Source organism: Molothrus aeneus, chromosome 29, assembly GCF_037042795.1.
Source record: "Molothrus aeneus isolate 106 chromosome 29, BPBGC_Maene_1.0, whole genome shotgun sequence".
Classification (NCBI taxonomy): Eukaryota; Metazoa; Chordata; class Aves; order Passeriformes; family Icteridae; genus Molothrus; species Molothrus aeneus.
In genome coordinates, this window is record NC_089674.1 from 2,558,706 (window position 1) to 2,577,593 (window position 18,888).

The 18,888-nt window shown below is 57.0% G+C and overlaps 1 protein-coding gene across 1 annotated transcript; it reads right to left on the bottom strand.

The window, feature by feature from the left end:
- Positions 1-204: 204 nt before the first annotated feature.
- ZNF703 (zinc finger protein 703) lies at positions 205-2,683 on the bottom strand. The gene is made up of 2 exons (XM_066567365.1): positions 2,471-2,683; positions 205-1,903 (listed from the first exon to the last, which is right to left on the bottom strand). The coding sequence occupies exons 1-2, from the start codon at positions 2,681-2,683 to the stop codon at positions 524-526; spliced, it is 1,593 nt and encodes a 530-aa protein (XP_066423462.1). The 3' UTR covers positions 205-523.
- Positions 2,684-18,888: the final 16,205 nt, after the last annotated feature.

Genomic DNA, 18,888 nt, shown 5'->3' on the forward strand with positions numbered 1-18,888 from the left:
AATACCAAAAAAAAAGGAGTAAAATTAAAAAAAAAAATAAACCACAAAAATTTTTAAAACGAAAAAAAAAAAATTCGAAAACCCCAAAGATTAAAAATAAGAAAAAAATTACAAAAAAAAATTTACATCTGCAAGTTACAAATGCAGAGAACAGAATCCCAGAGCGATAAAACGCAGAAGGGAAGGAGGAAAATGCCTTTTTTTTTTTTTTTTTTTTTTGCTTTTCCATGTGTGGCAGGAGTCATGCAAGAATTTCTCGGGGGAAATTAAGAAGGGGAAGGAAAAAAAATAATTTCAAAAGAAACAGAAGGGGAAAACCAAAGCCCCACACCTGCAAAGTAAAGAGGGGATTTTTTTTTTTCTTTTTTTCGGGTTATTATTTTTTTTTTTTTTTTGGGACACAGACTTTTTTGCATACCATTGATTCATTGGTGTATAATGCACTTATATTCCCAGCTTTAAGCTAACATACAGTAATAAATACAGAGTCCAAGGAGGGCGCGGAGGGCTGGGGCTGAGCCGGTTACTGATATCCCAAAGCCGAGGCTGACGTGAGTCTTTGGCCGTAGAGAGCGTACGGGGAGTAGTAAGGTCCGGCAGCCGGCAAGGAGGGCACGGGCAGGGCGCCGGCCGTGGGCAAGTGGCTCTTGCCGTAGGGGTGGTACCTGTTTAGTCCCAAAGTGTGTGGGCTCCTCAAGGAGAGCGAGGCCGGTAAGGTGTTGGGGCTCCCGGGGGCGGCGGGCGGGAGGTGCAGGTGGCAGGAGGCTGCAGAGCCCAGCCCGGAGGTAGGGTAACCCGCCAAGAGTTTCTCGGCCCCCGGCAGGGCCGTGTGGGTCCGTAGGTGGGTGAGCAGCTCCTCCGAGGTGGCAAACCTCTTGTCGCAGGGTCCGCTGGCAGACACCCAGTTGCATATGTGGGGCAGGGGGTCGTTCTGCAGCATGAAGCCGTAGGTGTAGAGGGGGTGGCCGGGCAGGCTGGGGGTGCCGCTGGAGGAGAGCGTGGTGTGCACCGAGTGCAGGGGGTGCGTGGGGTACACCAAGGGGTATCCGCTCTTGAGGCTGCCGGGGTCGTGCACGCAGCTGGAGCAGTTGCTGGAGCCCAGGTGCGAGGCGCTGTGGTAGCTCAGGCAGTACGGGTCCCGGCATAATCCCTGCATGAAGGAGGGCGGCGAGGCCCCGGTGAGCGGGCTGGAGCTGGGCGGTTTGCCCGGCAGCCCCAGCGCCCCCGGCAGCTGGCTGCCCACCAGCCCCGGCTTGGTGGGGTCCAGCCCGGGCACGAACTGGGACGGGTAGCCGGCGTAGGCGCCGACGATGGAGCCGTGGTAGCCGATGCTGGAGGGCGGCAGGGGGAACACGGAGTGGCCCGGCTTGTAGGGCGACACGGGGGCCACATGGCCGGCGGGCGGCAGCGCGGGGGGCTCCGACTTGCGGCCCGAGGGGGGCTCGCCGTGCGCCCCGGCCTCCACCACCCCGCGCCCCAGCGCCCCGCCCGTCCCCTCGGGGCTGGGCTTGCCGCCTTCGGGCTCCTTCTTCTCCTCGGCGCCCTTGGGCTCGGGGTGCTGCGGCGAAGCCCCGCGGGAGCCGCCGGGCGAGGAGGCGGCGGCGTGCGGGGGGAACGGCGGGCACGCTGCGCTGGGCACCCGAAAGCCGGCCTTGTCCGCGCCGCCCTCCTTGCGGGGCTCCCCGCCGCCCTTCGAGTAGGGCTTGAAGCTCGACTTGTCCTCGGCGGGCGCGTCCCCGCTGCCCGGCGGCTTCAGCGCGGCGGGCCGGGCCGAGGGCTCCTTGTCGGCGGCGGGCGCGGCGGCCGCCACGGCGTTCAGCTTGGAGGAGGGCGGCGGGTCGGGCTTCCCGATCTGCGAGCAGGTCTGGGCCAGCAGCGCCAGCGGGCTCTTCTTGGCGTCCAGCTGCGGGCGGAGCGGAGCCGGTCAGGGGGGACCCCGACGGCGCCCCCGCACCGGCCTCCCCCCACCGCCGAGAGCCCGGGGCCGGGCCCGGCACCGAGCCAGGGCGCGGGGATGGGGGGGACGGGGCGGGGGGACGCGCCCGGCCGGGGGGAAGAGGGACCGGGTGGGGTGTGGGGGGGGAGCGGGGCTGCGGCGGCGGCGGGGGAGGGAAAGAACGGGGTGGGGGGAGCGGAGACGCCGGGCAGGGCAGAGCTCGGCCGGGAGAACCGGGAGCGGCGGCCGGGAAAAGCCGGGAGCACCGGGAAGAGCCCGGCCGGGAGAACCGGGAGCGGCGGCCGGGAAAAGCCGGGAGCACCGGGAAGAGCCCGGCTGGGAGAGAACCAGGAGCGCCGGGCTGGGAAGAGCCCGGCCGGGGGGACCGGGAGCGGCGGCCGGGAATGCCGGGAGCACCGGGAAGAGCCCGGCTGGGAGAGAACCGGGAGCGCCGGGCTGGGAAGCAGCCGGCCGGGGGAACCGGGAGCGCGGCTCCGGGGGTGCGAGGCGCGGTCGGGGGCGGCGGGCACTGACCTCGATGGGGCTGACGGGCGTGGAGGAGAGCGGCTGGAGGTACTCGGGGTGCAGGAGGTGGCCGCCGTGGGCGCTGAGCATCTTCAGGACGCGGATGGGCAGCCGGCTGGCCTGGCGCAGCGGGTCGGCGGGGGGCGGCCGGGGCGACGGGGCGGCCGCGGCTCCGCGGCTCGGCGGGGTCCTCGGCCGGGGCCCGCCGGGAGCGCCGCTCATTTGGGGCGGGGGAAAGGGGGGGGGTGCCCGGGCTCCGCGGGGCCGGGCCGGGCCGGGCCGGGCGGGCGGCGGAGCGGCGGCGGCGGCGGCCCCGGCGAGACGAAGCCCTTCCCCGGCCCCACCGACACGTCAAATAGCCCCGATGGCGGCCGCGCTCCGAGGGGGCCGGCGCCGCGCACCAATCCGCGCCCGGCCGGGCCCCCGGGGCGGGGAGAGCCGCCGGTGGGGGGGGCGAGCCGCCGCCGCTCCGCCGCCACCGCCCCGCGCCGCCGCGCGGGGGAGAACCGCGGCACCGGCCCGAGAGCGGCAGAGGCAGCGGCTGGCGCGGCTCGCCCGGCACGGCGTGGCGTGATGCCGCTGGCACGGCTCGGCATGGCACGGCGCTGCTGGCACGGCGTGGCACTGCTGGCACAGCTCGGCATGGCGCGGAATGGCACGGCACTGCTGGCATGGCATGGCATGGCATGGCATGGCACAGCTCGGCATGGCACGGCGCTGCTAGCACTGCATGGCACAGCTCGGCATGGCAGGGCACTGCTGGCATGGCATGGCATGGCATGGCATGGCATGGCACAGCTCGGCATGGCACGGCGCTGCTAGCACTGCATGGCACAGCTCGGCATGGCACGGCACTGCTGGCATGGCATGGCATGGCATGGCATGGCATGGCACAGCTCGGCATGGCACAGCGCTGCTGGCACAGCAAGGCATGGCATGGCTCGGCATTGCTGGCACAGCTCGGCCTGACATGGCGTGGCACGGCATGGCACAGCACCGCCGACACGGCGTGGCAAGGCATGGCACTGCTGGCACATCTCAGCGTGGCACGGCATGGCATGGCACTGCTGGCACAGGTCAGCATGTCATGGTGTTGCTGGCACGGCATGGCATGGTGTGGCACAGCATGGCACTGCTGGCACAGTTTACCATGGCATGGCTTGGATGACATACATGATATGGCATGGGATGACTCTGCTGGCACAGTTTACCATGCCATGGGATGGCACTGCTGGCACACCTGGGCATGGCATGGCTTGGATGGCAGCGCTGGTACACCTGGGCATAGCTTGGTTGGGACACCTTAGCAGGGCATAGCATGGCACTGCTAGCACACCTTGGCATGGCTGACACGCCATGGCACAGCTTGGAATGGCACGGCTCGGCTCGGCTGGCATGGCTGATCATGGCTCAGCTGGCCCATCACAGCATGGCACAGCTGCCATGGCATGGCTTAGATAAGATCAGCCTGGCACAGCTGAGCACCCCTGTGCCAGGGGGTCCTGCACCCAAAGCTGCACCCAGGGCCTGTACCTGCCACCAGCCAACACCTGTGCCCCCTCCTGGTGCCACCCAAGGTGAGGGGCTGACCTTAACTCAGGGCTCTCACAAAGTGAAATTCCCTTATGAACCCACAGCTCCTTTTTTTCCAGGCATTTTCTCCTTTCTTTGGTTTGCTGAGTCTTAAAAATCTTCAGGTGCCAGCGCAGGCTGTTGTATAACTAATTAACTTCCAACAATTAACTTCCTATTTCTAGTTACCTTTTCCAGACATCCTTGAATTAATTCCAAAAATCCCTGGGGCTTCAGTTTTGCAGGGGGGTGAAAAACAGCGAGCTCAGCCAGGCTTTGTCCAGAGGAGCCAAGGCACACAAATAAACCCTGGAGCTCTGTCCGAGTGATGTCCTGCATGTGAGGTCCTGGTGGGCTGAGAGCTCCTTTCCTGGCCTTCAGGTGGGAGAGTGGGGGCTGGAGGGGAGATGTGCAATGGGATGGGGATGTGGAGAGACAGGATAAAATCCTGGGGGCCAGGATGGGATGAGAATTGAGGAACTGAGGACCTTTGGCCTGAAGAAAGGCGATGTGGGGCCAGGTGCCCACTCCAGCCCCACCTCTGCCCTCCGAGGGTTTGTGTTTCAGGTCCCTCCTGCCTACGCAGAAAGGGAGAGGGGGAAAGGGGGAGAGACAGACACCTCTAATTAATCATATTAACTCCTGACAGATGCTTTATGTTCCAACAATGTTGCTATTATTAAGTTCATGTGCCCACCCCTCTCCAAGCCCGCTGCTCCGGGTTCTGGGAAAAAAGGCTTTGCTGGATTTCCCCAGTGAGTGCTGGCATCGCCCAGCTCAGTCCCGCTCGTCCAACCCCTATCAATCACACCCAGGGTCAGACCTGTCAATTCCCCCTCTTTGTGAGGCTTTTTTCTTCTCTTTTTTTCCCTCCCTCCCGAAGCTGACCGCAAGATTGATTCAATCCGGACAGCGGGATGTGAGCGGAGAGGCGCTGCCGCTCAAAGGAGCCATTCAAGGAAGGAGGAAACTGAAAAAAAGGCTTTCCTCAAAGTCACTCGAGTTGTTCGCCAACAACAACAGCAGCACGGCCCTCACCGAGTAATCCAAGATCAGGTGGGATGAGTGAGTAAGAGCAGCGTGGCTGGGGTGAGCGAGGGCAGGAGCAGCGACGCCCCCGGGGCTGTTTGTCCTTCCCTGCAACGCCCCCGGGGCTGTTTGTCCGTCCCCCGATCCTGGGGCCTGATCCTGCCCCGGTGCTGGCGCACACAGACCATTCTGGATCAGCTTGTGTTTGCTGGAGCAAAGCAAACAGCCCTTCCTTCATCAGAGGGGTGTCGTGGGTAGTGATGGATCCACGCTGGTGCCAGTCCTGGTGCAGGTTGGATCCTTTGCTCCAAAACCCACGAGGGTCCTGTTTTTATCAAGAACAGTAACCAGAGGGGAGAAAGTTAAATTTCCCTGTTCCTGCAATGCCCCAGGGCTGTTTGTCCTTCCCCAAATCTCAGGGCATGCCCAAGGCCTGATCCTGGCACACAGAGACCGTTCTGGATCAGCTTGTGTTTGCTGGAGCAAAGCAAACAGCCCTTCCTTCATCAAAGGGGTGTTGTGGGTAGTGATGGATCCATGTCCTGGTGCAGCTTGGATCCTTTGCTCTAAAACCCTCAAGGGTCCTGTTTTTATTAAGGAGAACAGTAACCAGAGGGGAGAAAGTTAAGTTTCCCTGTTCCATGTCCAGTTCTGCTCCACGACAAGCCCCTCTCTGCTCGGAGCTTGCACAAGTTCAAATAAAAGCAGCGAGACCCCTGCCCAACAAAAATAACACCAGCACCAAAGGAAAAGCAAAATATTTGGAATAGAAGCAAAGCCAAAGGAGACCAGAAGCCTCGGGGAGTACTTTCACCAATGACTGATGATGTTTCCATCCCTAAGCAGGACTTGCCCTGGTTTGATTTTGCCAAGGACGAGTTCCCATGCAGAGCCCTAATGAAGCCCATGGACTCTGATGTCTTTGTGACCTGTGCAGCGAGGCTGGGGAAGAGGGAATCGGGGTTTTGTTTAACTTCAGGATCTTCCAGTAACTTGGGATGAGTCTGAGCAGAGAGTTTTGTGTCCCATCCTGAGTGCCAGGGGGTGCAGAGCAGGCAGGATGGAGGAGCTGCAGCCTGCACGGAGAATTTGGTGGGATGAGATGAGATGAGATATGAATTTAAATCGCTGGACCTCTCCTCTGCTGGGCTTTGGCTCTGGAATAAACCTCTCCTGCCTCATTGCTGCTGGACACAGGTGAAGGGCAGACAGGATAAAGGGAGCTGGGGCGTGTGAGGGGTGTGGGGGCCAGGCTGGGATGGGTCCCACCGAGGTTCCAGTCACTGTGAGGGAGCTGGGGGTGGCTCCAGCCACTGCTGCAGGATGAGGATGTGAGGCATGTCCTAAATCCGAGCCTCTATCTGCCCCTCAGTGCCTGTTGTACTCCTGCTGCTCCCAGGTAAATCCTCCCTCATCCCCCTAAATCTGCCCCTCAGTGCCTGTTGTACTCCTGCTATTCCCCAGGTAAATCCTCCCTCATCCCCCCTAAATCTGAGCCTCTTTCTGCCCCTCAGTGCCTGTTTTACTCCTGTGTTCCCCGGGTAAATCCTTCCTCATCCCCCCTAAATTTGAGCCTCTATCTGCCCCTCAGTGCCTGTTGTACTCCTGCTATTCCCCAGGTAAATCCTCCCTCATCCCCCCTAAATCTGAGCCTCTTTCTGCCCCTCAGTGCCTGTTTTACTCCTGTGTTCCCCAGGTAAATCCTCCCTCTTCTCCCCCTAAATCTGAACCTCTCTCTGCCCCTTTGTACTCCTGCTGTTCCCCAGGTAAATCCTCCCTTGCTCCCCCTCTAAATCTGAGCCTGTATCTGCCCTTTTGTACTTCTGTGTTCCCCAGGTAAATCCTCCCTCACCCCCCCTAAATCTGAGCCTCCCTCTGCCCCTCAGTGCCTGTTTTACTCCTGTGTTTGCCAGATAAATCCTCCCTAAATCTGAGCCTCTCTCTGCCCCTCAGTGCCTGTTTTACTCCTGTGTTCGCAGGTAAATCCCCCCTAAATCTGATCCTCTCTCTGCCCCTCAGTGCCTGTTGTACTCCTGTGTTCCCCAGGTAAATCCTCCCTCATCCCCCCTAAATCTACTCCTCAGTGCCTGTTTTACTCCTGCTTTTCCCAGGTAAATCCCCCCAAAATCTGAGCCTCTCTCTGCCCCTCAGTGCCTGTTTTACTCCTTCTGTTCCCAGGTAAATCCTCCCTCATCCCCCCTAAATCTACTCCTCAGTGCCTGTTTTACTCCTACTTTTCCCAGGTAAACCCTCCCTCACCCCCCTGCAGCCCCTCCTGCTGCTCCATGGCACCAAATCCTCCCGAGTCAGCGTTTTCCCTGCCCTGCTCCATCCCAGCCCCTCCACTCCCCATGCAGCACCAGCCCAGGCCTTGCTTTTAGCTGCAGAACAAGTGCATAAAAATGATCTTATTTATTACAGGAGACATGTTTTAAAACAACTGACAAAATTGCAAGATGTAAAACGACAAGCAAGTGCTTTTTCTTTTTTAAGCCCGTATAGACTCCTGGCAATGATAAAAATAGTGTTTTCTTTTTTAAAGTTGGAATTAATCTTTCTTTCCAAAGCAATCATGTAGCAGGAAAAGCAGGAAGACACTTGGATATTAACTGATCCTCGCTGGTGATGGTTAGTTATGGAATGGCCAGGACTGTTTCCCTCCACAGAGCCGTTAATGCTGCAAACATTAAAGCACAAAAAAAGGTGAAGGGGTTTTTTTATTTTCCCCCTCCCCTGCTCCCTTGATGTGTGACTAACAGCTGCTTTTTCTGTGTGACAAATCAGTGGGGTCTTCCTGTTGTTGATGTAATGAAGCTGTTTCCTGGTGGGAAATTCTGAGGGGATAAATTGCACAAAGAGGGGGGAAGGAGGAGAACATCCCACACTCACCAAGGAGCTTTGCAGGGAGTTGGGAGTTTGGGAGGATGGGGCCACTTCACTGGGACTTTTTGGGGAGGTTTTGCCTCTTTATTTCCAGTTTTTGGCCATGCCATCAAAGGGAGGGGCTGCACAGCCCTGGGATGGGGAAGGAGAACATCCCACACTCACCAAGGAGCTTTGTAGAGAGGGAGTTTGGGAGGTTGGGGCCATCTCACTGGGGCTTTTTGGGGGGTTTTGCCTCTTTATTTCCAGTTTTTGGCCATGCCATCAAAGGGAGGGGCTGCACAGCCCTGGGATGGAGCCAGGACACTTTGGGGAGTTCTCTCTGCTGACCCCCGTGATAACCACGGGCTGTGCCAAGCAGCCAAGCTCCTGTGCCTCAGTTTCCCTTATCTCTGCCTCAGTTTCCCTTATCTCTGAAGGTGGGGTGATGGCAACCCCCCAATCTCCATCACTGTCAGCACTGGCACCCCTCAAAATCGCTGTGGGGGACCCCCAGAATTGCTGTGAAAACCTCCCAAATTTGCTGTGGGGACCCCAAAAATCACTGTGGGAACCCCCAAAATCGCTGTGGGGACCCCCAAAATCGCTATGGGGACCCCCCAAAATCGCTGTGGGGACCCCCAAAATCGCTGTGAGGACCCCCCAAAATCGCTGTGGGGACCCCAGCGTGTCCCTGGGCTGGCACTTTAGGGGATCAGCCTCGGTGGTTTCATTCACCCACCAAAAAAATTCACCTTCACCCCTGGTTTCTTTTTTTTTTTTTTGCCTGCCAGTATTAGTTAATTAAACTATGCAAATGAAAGCAACTTAATTTCTGTAATACCAGGGCCAGAGCCTCAAACCACTCAGTGCAGCTCGTCTGGCACGTACGTCACAGAAAATGTTTGGAGCAACTCTAATAAAAATGAAAAAGGCTGTAAATCAAGTTTAATTTATTCATTTTCTGTATGGTATGAAAGCATGCCAAAATCAGATTATTTATGAGCCCTTCATAACAATAGGCATTTTTATTGGTTGCAAATGACAAAAGGGGTTCTCAGAGGGATTTTTTTCTTCTTTTAAATTTTTTGAATGCCTCTTCAGAAACATTTATTTTTTTGGACTCTATGATCTCAAAGAAAAATATTTAATCATTGATACAGTAAAAATAATTTATATTTTGATAGTGAAAAACACATCAGTCTTTAAAACATAAATAAGACAGAGCTAATCCAGCCCAAAGGCTCAAGCAAATGTCACCCCACAGGTTCGAGGAAAAGGTTGTGATTTATTCCCATAAATTTCCCATTCAGAGCATAATCCCCTATAAGTCTTTCACAAAATGTCTGAGCCACTTGGGTTTTGCTTTTGGTGGGCTGGGGGGTGCACACCTGCTCTGTACACACCTCACACCCACCTCGAGGGGACTTTGTGTGCCCAGCCAGGCTCACTCACACAGTCTGGGTGTGTGACACCAAAACCCAGCCGTGGGCTGGTTCTGCCTCTGCTCCCCAGCTCATTCCCACCCTTTCTTGTCCTCGTGGTGGCACAGCTGGGGCCAGATGTGTGCCTGGCGATGGGCATGGGCTGCACACCCGGGGCAGGAGCTCAGGACCCACCTGGGCTGCTCCTGTCGGGGTCGGTGCCTCCCTCTGAGGCTGTGCCCTGCAGGCCCTGGGCACAGGGGTCCAGCCAGGCCCCCAGACCTGTGTGACAAACAGAGGGACACGTCCCTCCTCTCCTTGAGGAGGGGAATTACCCAGAGCAACCCCAAAGGCTCAGCAGCCAAGGAAGGAGGACAGGAAGGGCACCCCAGGAATGAGGTGGGTGCCAGGGACGGCATCTCCACGGTGGGGACAAAGCCCTGTGACACCCTGGGCATCTCCAGCTGACAGCAGGAGGAGGCAGGGGCACCCCAAACCTCTTGTGGAGACGAACAAAAGCCTGGCTGGGGGCAGCTGGAGGCTCTGGGTGAGGACAGGAACCCTCTGCTGCAGGAACAGGAACTTTCTCAGCACGGCCCGGCCCGGCCTGAGAGTAAAACACCAGCGAGAAGAGAGGGAACCCCCTCCCCGGGAGAATTAGCATCCAGGATCTGTCAGTCACTGGGAGCTTTTGGTAAAAGGGGCCCCTTGTCAACCTCTGCCTTTGATGTGACTGGGACGGAGGTGCTCAATTAAAAGCCTATCAGTCTGTAAGTAAATCAACGCCTATCAGGCTTGTCACATCAAACAAACGATTATTGCACGAACCCGCCCACCCCATTAATCTGGCTGTTCCTTCTTGACAGCTCAGGGTCAGGGCACTGTAAATCCTGCACTGGATTGCAGCCACCTGGAGCAGGATGAAAGCAGCCCCGCAGCTTTGCTGCTGCACCCAATTACTCCCTGGCAGCGGGAGAGGCTGCGGGGTGTGGGGCTGGGGTCCCCAATACAGCCTGGCCTGGCAGAGTCACCCCAGTGTGGGGCTGGGGTCCCCAGCACTGCTCAGCCTGGCAGGGTCACCCCAATGTGGGGCTGGGGTCCCCAGCACAGCCTGGCCTGGCAGAGTCACCCCAGTGTGGGGCTGGGGTCCCCAGCACTGCTCAGCCTGGCAGGGTCACCCCAATGTGGGGCTGGGGTCCCTAACACAGCCTGGCCTGGCAGGGTCACCCCAGTGTGGGGCTGGGGTCCCCAACACATCCTGGCCTGGCAGGATCACCCCAGTGTGGGGCTGGGGTCCCTAACACAGCCTGGCCTGGCAGGGTCACCCCAGTGTGGGGCTGGGGTCCCCAGCACTGCTCAGCCTGGCAGGGTCACCCCAATGTGGGGCTGGGGTCCCCAGCACAGCCTGGCCTGGCAGGGTCACCCCAGTGTGGGGCTGGGATCCCCAGCACAGCCTGGCCTGGCAGGGTCACCCCAGTGTGGGGCTGGAGTCCCCAGCACTGCTCAGCCTGGCAGGGTCACCCCAGTGTGGGGCTGGGGTCCCTAACACAGCCTGGCCTGGCAGGGTCACCCCAATGTGGGGCTGGGGTCCCCAGCACAGCCTGGCCTGGCAGGGTCACAGCCAGTGACATTGAGGGTCTCTGGTGTTATGGATGGAAAATGAGATTATTTGCTCTTGGGGAGCTCTCAAAGGGAAAGGAACCAACAGGTCGAGCTTCCAGGTGCTCCTTGGCTCTGGATCAGCACCAGCAGCTTGGGGACGTTGGGTTGGCCCATCAAGTGAGGACAGCTGGGGTGTCCAGCCCTCACCCTGGGGGTGCAGCCTGTCCTGGCAGGGCCCGGGGCTGGGTGGGAGGCACTGGAGCCCTCCTGAGGGAACAAACGCTGCTATTCAAGGGGAGGCAGGAGCCAAAGTGCCCTGAAAAGCCTCAGAGCTGCGCTGGGAGCCGCCTCGGGGCAGGCAGAGCTTGTGATTCCTGTGCACAGGCAGAGGATTTTCAGAAAGAAAAAGCCAAGTTTTGGATCACATGAGGGCTGTGCCATGGAGTGTGGGAGTGGGGCAGGCTCCAGGCTGGCTCTGGGGAAGGGTTGGGTGCTCCTGGCCCTCCCAGGGCTCTGCTGTCCCCATGTGCTGGCCGTGCCCCAGGGGAGAGGGGCTCTGTCCTCTGGGGCTGTGGGGGCACAGGGCGGTTGTTGGGGAAGATGAAACAAGAAAATGATTGCCTGGCAAAAGATTTTGAGAATATAGAAACTGTAAGTGAGATTGAAATGAAAGCAAGCTTTGAGATCCCTCAGTTACTGAACAACTGGAAAACAATGGTGTGGCTGGCTGAAGGTGATCCCCTTTTGATGGAACAACACCCTCTGCTTGCAGACAGGCCCAAGGGTCAGAGCAGACCCTGCCAGCTTGGCAGAAGGGGCCCAAAGAGGAGTTTGTAGGGTTTAGAATGTAACACAGGATGGTGATGTAGTGATTCTATAGGCTGTATAGGATTTGTATCTTGTACTGGATTGGTTAGTGAGAATCAGAATATTCAACACAGAAGAAGATTTATGGTATTGGAATGGGAACCTCGCTCTCTTACCCCTTTTACTCTCTCACCCTCTCATCCTCTCTCCCCCTCTCTTCTCTCAGTCCTGCTCTGAGCTGTGCCTGGCAGCTCCCAGCAGGGCCCTGCCCTTGGCCCTTTGCAATAAACCCCAAATTCCCCACCTGGCTGCAGAGATCTCTGCTCTCCATCCATCCCCACCATCCTGCCCCTGATGCTCCTACAGGTGGTCCCAGAGCAGGAGCATCCCTGGGTGCCTGGTGCCCAGAGGCTGCAGGAGGCCCTGCAGGAGGGAGGGACTGTGCCCCCCTTCTCCCCAGGACTGTTATTACTATTATTACTATTATTACTATTATTACTATTATTACTGTTATTGGCATTTTCCCTCTCCTGCTGAGCCTGGCACTGGGTAGTGCAGTTCTGAGGAGCTGGGGCTGCCCTCCTGTGCCAGGCACTGACGCCTGGGAGCTCTGGGAGTTCACCCCACAGCCATGGGCTGAGTTTTTGGGGTGCCACCAGGGCTGCCCTCCCTGCCCCGCTGTCCCCATTGCAGGGTCAGGGGTGTCTCTGAGCAGGTGCAGTCTTGGCACCCCTAAAAGCAACAATGGAGAGGGACAGGGGCTTTACAGAGCTCAGCAGAGAAACTGAGGCTGCTGTGGGGAGGGGACAGCTGGGACAACAGAGGTGACACCACACAGAGACACTGTCACCATGCCACGTCTGATACCAAATCTTTGCTGATAGTGGCGTCACCTGGCAGGCAGAGCCGTCACCCCTCAGCTCTCCCAGCACGTCAGACAACGCCTGCTGTCCCTGGGATGGACCCCACCATGTCCCCCTGTGTCCCCCCTGTGTCCCCTGTGCTCCTGCTGGCCCTGCCTGGCCCCAGCCCTGCACTGGGAGATGCTGGAGCTGGTGGGGAGGGAAGGAAGGAAATTCCCCCTCTGTCACCCACTCTGTCCCATCCCAGCCTGGGGATCTGGCCCTGAGGAGTTTCTCTCCCACGCATGATCAATGCTGAGTTTAAGTAAGGTTTATTGGGATCTGTAATTTAACATGACATATTTCTAACACGAATTACTCTGAGATCATCGTGTGCATAAAATATGACAGGAATCTTTTAAGTGCAAGCATAGTTCTCAGTTAATTTAATAACTGAGATGGAAAATGGAATAGCATTAAATTTAATATTTTACATAATGCTCCTACACTTCCTTCACTTGCTGCTGGCATCATTTGTTTTCCCTTCTTCATCATTTACAGCCCACTCAGCCTGAATTGTCCTGGAGCCTGGCCAGGGAGGGAAGTGCTGACCCCTGGAAGGGCCATGATGAGCAGCCAGAGTCTCCCCAGGCTGTGGAGAGGTGCTGGGCTGCTCTGTGTGCCCCTTTCCCCAGACTGGGGATGCCCTCTGGGGTCTTGGCACATCCTGGAGAAGCCCCCAGGACACGTTTGCCATGCTCCACGCCAGGTTTTGTGCTGGCTGTGAGATTTGGGAGCCCGTGGAGGGAAGTGCTGAGCCCTGGAAGGGCCACGATGAGCAGCCAGAGTCTCCCCAGGCTGTGGAGAGGTGCTGGGCTGCTCTGTGTGCCCCTTTCCCCAGACTGGGGATGCTCTCTGGGCACCAGGGTCGTGGCACCGTGGCACCGTGACTCGGTCCTGGAGTCCCAGACCTGAAGCACCCATGGTCAGACCAACCCCAAGAAGCCCCCAGGACACCCTTGCTGTGCTCCACGCCAGGTTTTGTGCTGGCTGTGGGATTTGGGAGCCCGTGGAGGGAGGTGCTGAGCCCTGGAAGGGCCACGATGAGCAGCCAGAGTCTCCCCAGGCTGTGGAGAGGTGCTGGGCTGCTCTGTGTGCCCCTTTCCCCAGACTGGGGGTGCTCTCTGGGCACGTCCTGGAGAAGCCCCCAGGACACGTTTGCCGTGCTCCACGCCAGGTTTTGTGCTGGCTGTGGGATTTGGGAGCCCGTGCACGGCAGAAGGGATCGATAGCGCTCTCAGCCCTGTCCCTTCCCATCGAGCCTCGCCGCTGATTTAAGCGGCGACGCCGCGGACAAGGTGTTAACAGCGATCCGCGGGGCTGGGGCTGCCAGGGGATGCAGGACCCGAGCCTCCAGCCTTGCCCGGTCCAGCTCAGAGGGCCCCCAAGGCGAGGATGAGGAGGGATGGGCTGGGGAGGAGCTGCCGGTCCTTTATCAGAGAGCCTGACAGCGCCGTAACTCTCTCCTCCTAAGGAGATGAGCTTGCAATAAACCATGGAGCACATTAGAGGTAAACGAGACAAAATGGCAGGGTTTGGAAAGCAATAATCCAGGCTGGAACAGAGAGAGCACTCAGCTCACCTCTGCTCCTGGAAACGCTGCCAGAACAGTTCTTTACTGTGACTTGGAAAATCTCGGCCGCGGGTTTCAACACCTCGAGCTCACACCACATCATGCAAAAGTTAATTCCACTTTCAGGCTGATGTCAACATTCCCCTTTACTGCCACGGCGAAATGTGAGGACTACATTAATTTGCATTTGCTGTGTGCAAGTAACGTGTTCCAGATAATCACAGTAACTCCTCTAAGGTATAGACGAGAATTTCCTGGATAATGTGCAGGATGGAAAAAGCTGATGGGGTCCAGGAGAAGGAAACGCCATTGTGTGTTTTCATAACTGCACCTGGAAGCAGCACAGCCAGAAATGCAGCCCTTGGCTGGCTCCCCTGGCTGTGCAGAGGGTGATTTGGGGGCCTGGCACCCCCTTGATGTGGCAGCACCTCCCAGGGCTCTGTGGGGTGTGAGGAGTGACCAGGGAACGCCATGGGAAGGGAGATTCTGCTCCCAGACAGCCTCCAACACCTGGCAGCCACTTCTCCACATAACAAACTGCCAACTGGAGGCTGAAGGAAAATATTGCTTTGAGCAATGTGCTGGAAACGTGGATGCTCCTGTCTGGGGTGGTAACGACCCTTTGTCCACGGGGCTGGGAAATAAATGAAATAAATGGAGCCCCGGGTGCCCCCTCAGGAGCTGCCTCTGCCCCACAGTAAATAACTGGCCCCAGCTCAGAGGAGCTCCTGCACTGAGCTGGGATACAGCGGCCAGGGAATGGATTTTCCATCTCCCCTGAGGAACGGTGTGCCCCAGCCCACGGCAATGATCACACATCACAGCCAAAAGGCTTCCAAAGGCTCTGCAAACCCCACAGCCCCAGGAAACTCATGGCAAAGGCGCTGCAGGGAGAGCCAGGGCCTTGGCCAGCCTGGCTGGGGCTCAGGGCTGTGGCAGGGGACAGGGGACCCTTCCAGGGGTATCACCCCATGTCCCATCCCCATGGCTGGCACTAAACTGTGAGCTGGGATCGAGTGTGAGAGCGATGAATTCATTTCCATTTATGATCTGTTATGATGATACCCCTGAAGGATAAAAGTCTATACATAATAATCTCCCTCTTCAGCTTTGTTAACAACTTCAATTAACAGGGAGCTGTGTAATGCTTCATCAGCCGCTCGGATTACAGATGAAATTAAGCCATCATATTTATGAACTACGCTGCGAGTTCGAGGAGGACTCCACATATTTTACATTTAATAACTCGCCCTCTCATTTTATTTATAATGTTAATAATGATTTGGTGGCTGCTTTGGGGGAAACAGCAATGACAGAGGGAGGTGGCCGGGCAGGAGGGAAGCTCTGCTGGGCTCTCCAGAGCCCGGCCATGCCCCTCCTGCCTCTGCTCCCTCTCCTTTGATTTTCCATTAAATCCCCTCTGAACGCAGCGACTTCTCCATGGAATTGCTTTCCACTCAGCACTTTTAAGGCTGGGATGAGGATTAATGATTGAATCCTGCACCCACCACCAGCTGGAGCATCGGCAGCCAGCACACAGGGTCTGGGCTGTCGCCAGGTTTGGGGACATTCCTGAGGGTCTGTGCCCAAAGGAGGATGGATGCCCAATGCTCCACATGAAGGGACAGAGCTTTGCCACGGGAAAATCCTTCCCTGAAGTGGGGAGGGGCTGTGGGAGGGTTTCTCCTGCGCACCCCACTCCTTCCCAAGCTGCCAGGGGCCTGTGGGGTGGGTTTGGGGTGGTTCCCTGCCAGGGACACCCAACATCACCCCCTTATCTCCCTGGGAACATAGCACATCCTCCTCAGCCCTGGCACAGCCAGGCTGAGCAAGGTTAATTAATTTGAGCAGAGACTGAAGCCCCAAAGATGGGGAGCAGCACGCTGAACGATGATGGCTGGCAAAAATCATTAGAAGCATCTTTCAACAATCCATACACCGTTATCGATCCTGTTATAGATCATGTTCCTTTCCCCTTTTTTGCAGGATCTTCTGGATCAATACAGCAAGTGCATTGAGACTGTAGCAACACATTTAAAACCTTATAAAAGGTTATTTAGTTGCTAACAGTGCAGCAGTTTCTGCAAAGCCTGCCAAAAGGTTACAGCTTTTTGGGCATCATAAATTACAGACGACAGGGAAAAAAAGTAAGTGCGGTTTTCTTTATTGTCTGGGTGATGGATGGGCTCCTGAACAAGACACAAAATACATCATATCACCTTTAATGGGACCACATTTCTGTAGCCATAACTCACAATTTTAAAATAGAAAATGGTGAAATATGGCGTTGTATATTCCACTCCTGACATATTTATGAGTCCTTCCCTTCTTATAAATACAGTGATTGCTATTTCAAAGCAGCACGTCAGGTATGAGCAGAGCACAAACAGCTGGAGCGAGTGAAAAATTATGGCCAGAGTTGGACATTTTCAAAAACTCTCTCTAGCAGCAGTAAATTTACAATGTTTGCACTAACTGTTATTAAAACCAAATCCATATCTTGGCAACAGGACTCCAGCTGGAGTGACGGTGCCGCTGACAGCCGGGGCGAGCCCGGGGGCTGCTCCTGGGGAGGTGTTAAAGAGTTAAAGAGCACCGGGAGGGCCCTGGGGCAGCCCCGGGGCCGCCCCGGTACCGGCAGAGCCTGGGGCAAAACCTGGGATGGGTCCTGGAGCTGAGCCCCGCCCTGACACCGAACGGCACCGAGGGGCAGGGAAAGGAGGAGGAGCTGGGATGGAGCTGGGATGGAGGTGAAGATAGAGCTGGGATGGAGCTGGGAGGGAGGTGAAGATAGAGCTGGGATGGAGGTGAGGATAGAGCTGGGATGGAGCTGGGAGGGAGGTGAAGATAGAGCTGGGATGGAGGTGAGGATAGAGCTGGGATGGAGCTGGGAGGGAGGTGAAGATAGAGCTGGGATGGAGGTGAGGATAGAGCTGGGATGGAGCTGGGATGGAGGTGAAGATAGAGCTGGGATGGAGGTGAAGATAGAGCTGGGATGGAGGTGAAGATAGAGCTGGGATGGAGGTGAGGATAGAGCTGGGATGGAGGTGAAGATGAGGGCAAGGATGAAGGCAAGGTTGGAGCTGAGATGGAGCTGGGGATGAAGGTGAGGATGAAGGCGAAGATGAAGGTGAGGATGAAGGCTAGGAAGGAGCTGGGATGGACCTGAGATGGAGCTGAGGATAGAGCAGAGATGGAGCTGGGATGAAGGCAGGGATGGAGCTGAGATGGAGCTGGGATGGAGCTGAGGATGAGGGCAAGGATGAAGGCAGGGATGGAGCTGGATGGAGCTGGGATGGAGCTGGGAATGAAGCTGAAATGAAGGAAGGATGGAGCTGGGATGAAGGCAAGGATGGAGCTGAGGATGGAGCTGAGGATGAAGGTGAAGATGAAGGTGAGGAAGGAGCACCGTCACTCCCGTGTCAGCGGCACCCCCAGAGCATCCCCACGCTCCATCCCGGGCCTGTCTCGGGTTATCCCTGAGCTCGATGTGACTCCACCCCACGGCCCCGCTCCCGGATCTTTGTTTCCATTCACTCGGGAGAGGCTTTCACCAGCAAATTCCTCGCCAGAACTAATCCTGCCCAGAGCCCTCCCGGGCACCCCTGGCCCCTGGGAGCAGGGGGAGCTCCCCGGCCTCATTTAGGCACACAAAAGGCCTCTAATTAGCTTTTTGTTTAGTCCGATTATGACTGGGAATTTTGACCTTTCAAAGTGATTAGCTTTTGAAGTGAACTCATTTGCATAGCGTCTCTTTCCAAACTGCATCTACAACCTGGGGTCAGACTTTTTGTTGTTGCCGTTCACTCCTTTTTTATTTTTCTCCTTTTTAACAGCAGCCACGCTGTGTTTTTGACCCCTGGGTGAGGCTCTGCTTCTGTCCTGTGCCACCTCCAGGGCTCTGGCTCCAGTTTTGGGGCTTTCTCCAGTCCTTTCCCAAAGCTCCGGGCTGGAAAATCGCATCTCCCTGGAAGATGCTCACCTGCATCCTGCTGTCACCACCAACACATGGCCCACCCCAGCTCCTGGGGACCCACAAGAAATCCGGGAGTCCTTCCAAGCTGTCTGTCCAGCCACGGCCAAGGTCACCCCCAGAGCCTGGGGGAACAAAGGCCTTTCATACCTCCTTTGTGGCAGCTAAATTCAAAACTCTTTATCACCATAAACACTCTTTTATCTGGGCAAAGCCCTGCAGAGGTGCATTTGATTACCCTGGGTTATTAAACAAAAACTTGCCGATAATGAGTTGATCTCGGCGGTGGCTTCGGGGGACGGGGGAGACCCAGCCCTGCCCGTTATCAGCGCTGCTATCTCTGCCCGTGATTATCCTGTCCCCCCTTCGAGGGCTGGCATCTCCCGGGTGCCAATAACGGAGCAGAAATCTTTGCTCTGGGCGAGTCTTCCTGGCGAGCACCTCCTGGCACAACAGCTCAGGGCTTCTCCAAAGCTTCTGGAGATAAGAGCCCCCCTCACCTTGGAGAGAAGAGCCAAGGGCTCAACGCAGCACCAAGACCAAGGAAACGCTGATTTGACTCAAAGAAACGCTCGTGTGGCCAGAGGCCGAGCTGTGCCCTCTGTGCCCAGCCCGACCTGGGTCCTGCAGCCCCCCTGTGAAAAATGCGTGTATTTTATGATTGGCTTGTGGCAAATATTCAA

Excerpts from the sequence above, each read along its gene's own strand:
- ZNF703 (XM_066567365.1), bottom strand. The coding sequence starts at position 2,683 with ATGAGCGGCGCTCCCGGCGGGCCCCGGCCGAGGACCCCGCCGAGCCGC. Across the intron at positions 1,904-2,470 it reads CGCCCGTCAGCCCCATCGAG|CTGGACGCCAAGAAGAGCCC; the intron begins GTCAGTGCCCGC and ends CTCCGCCCGCAG.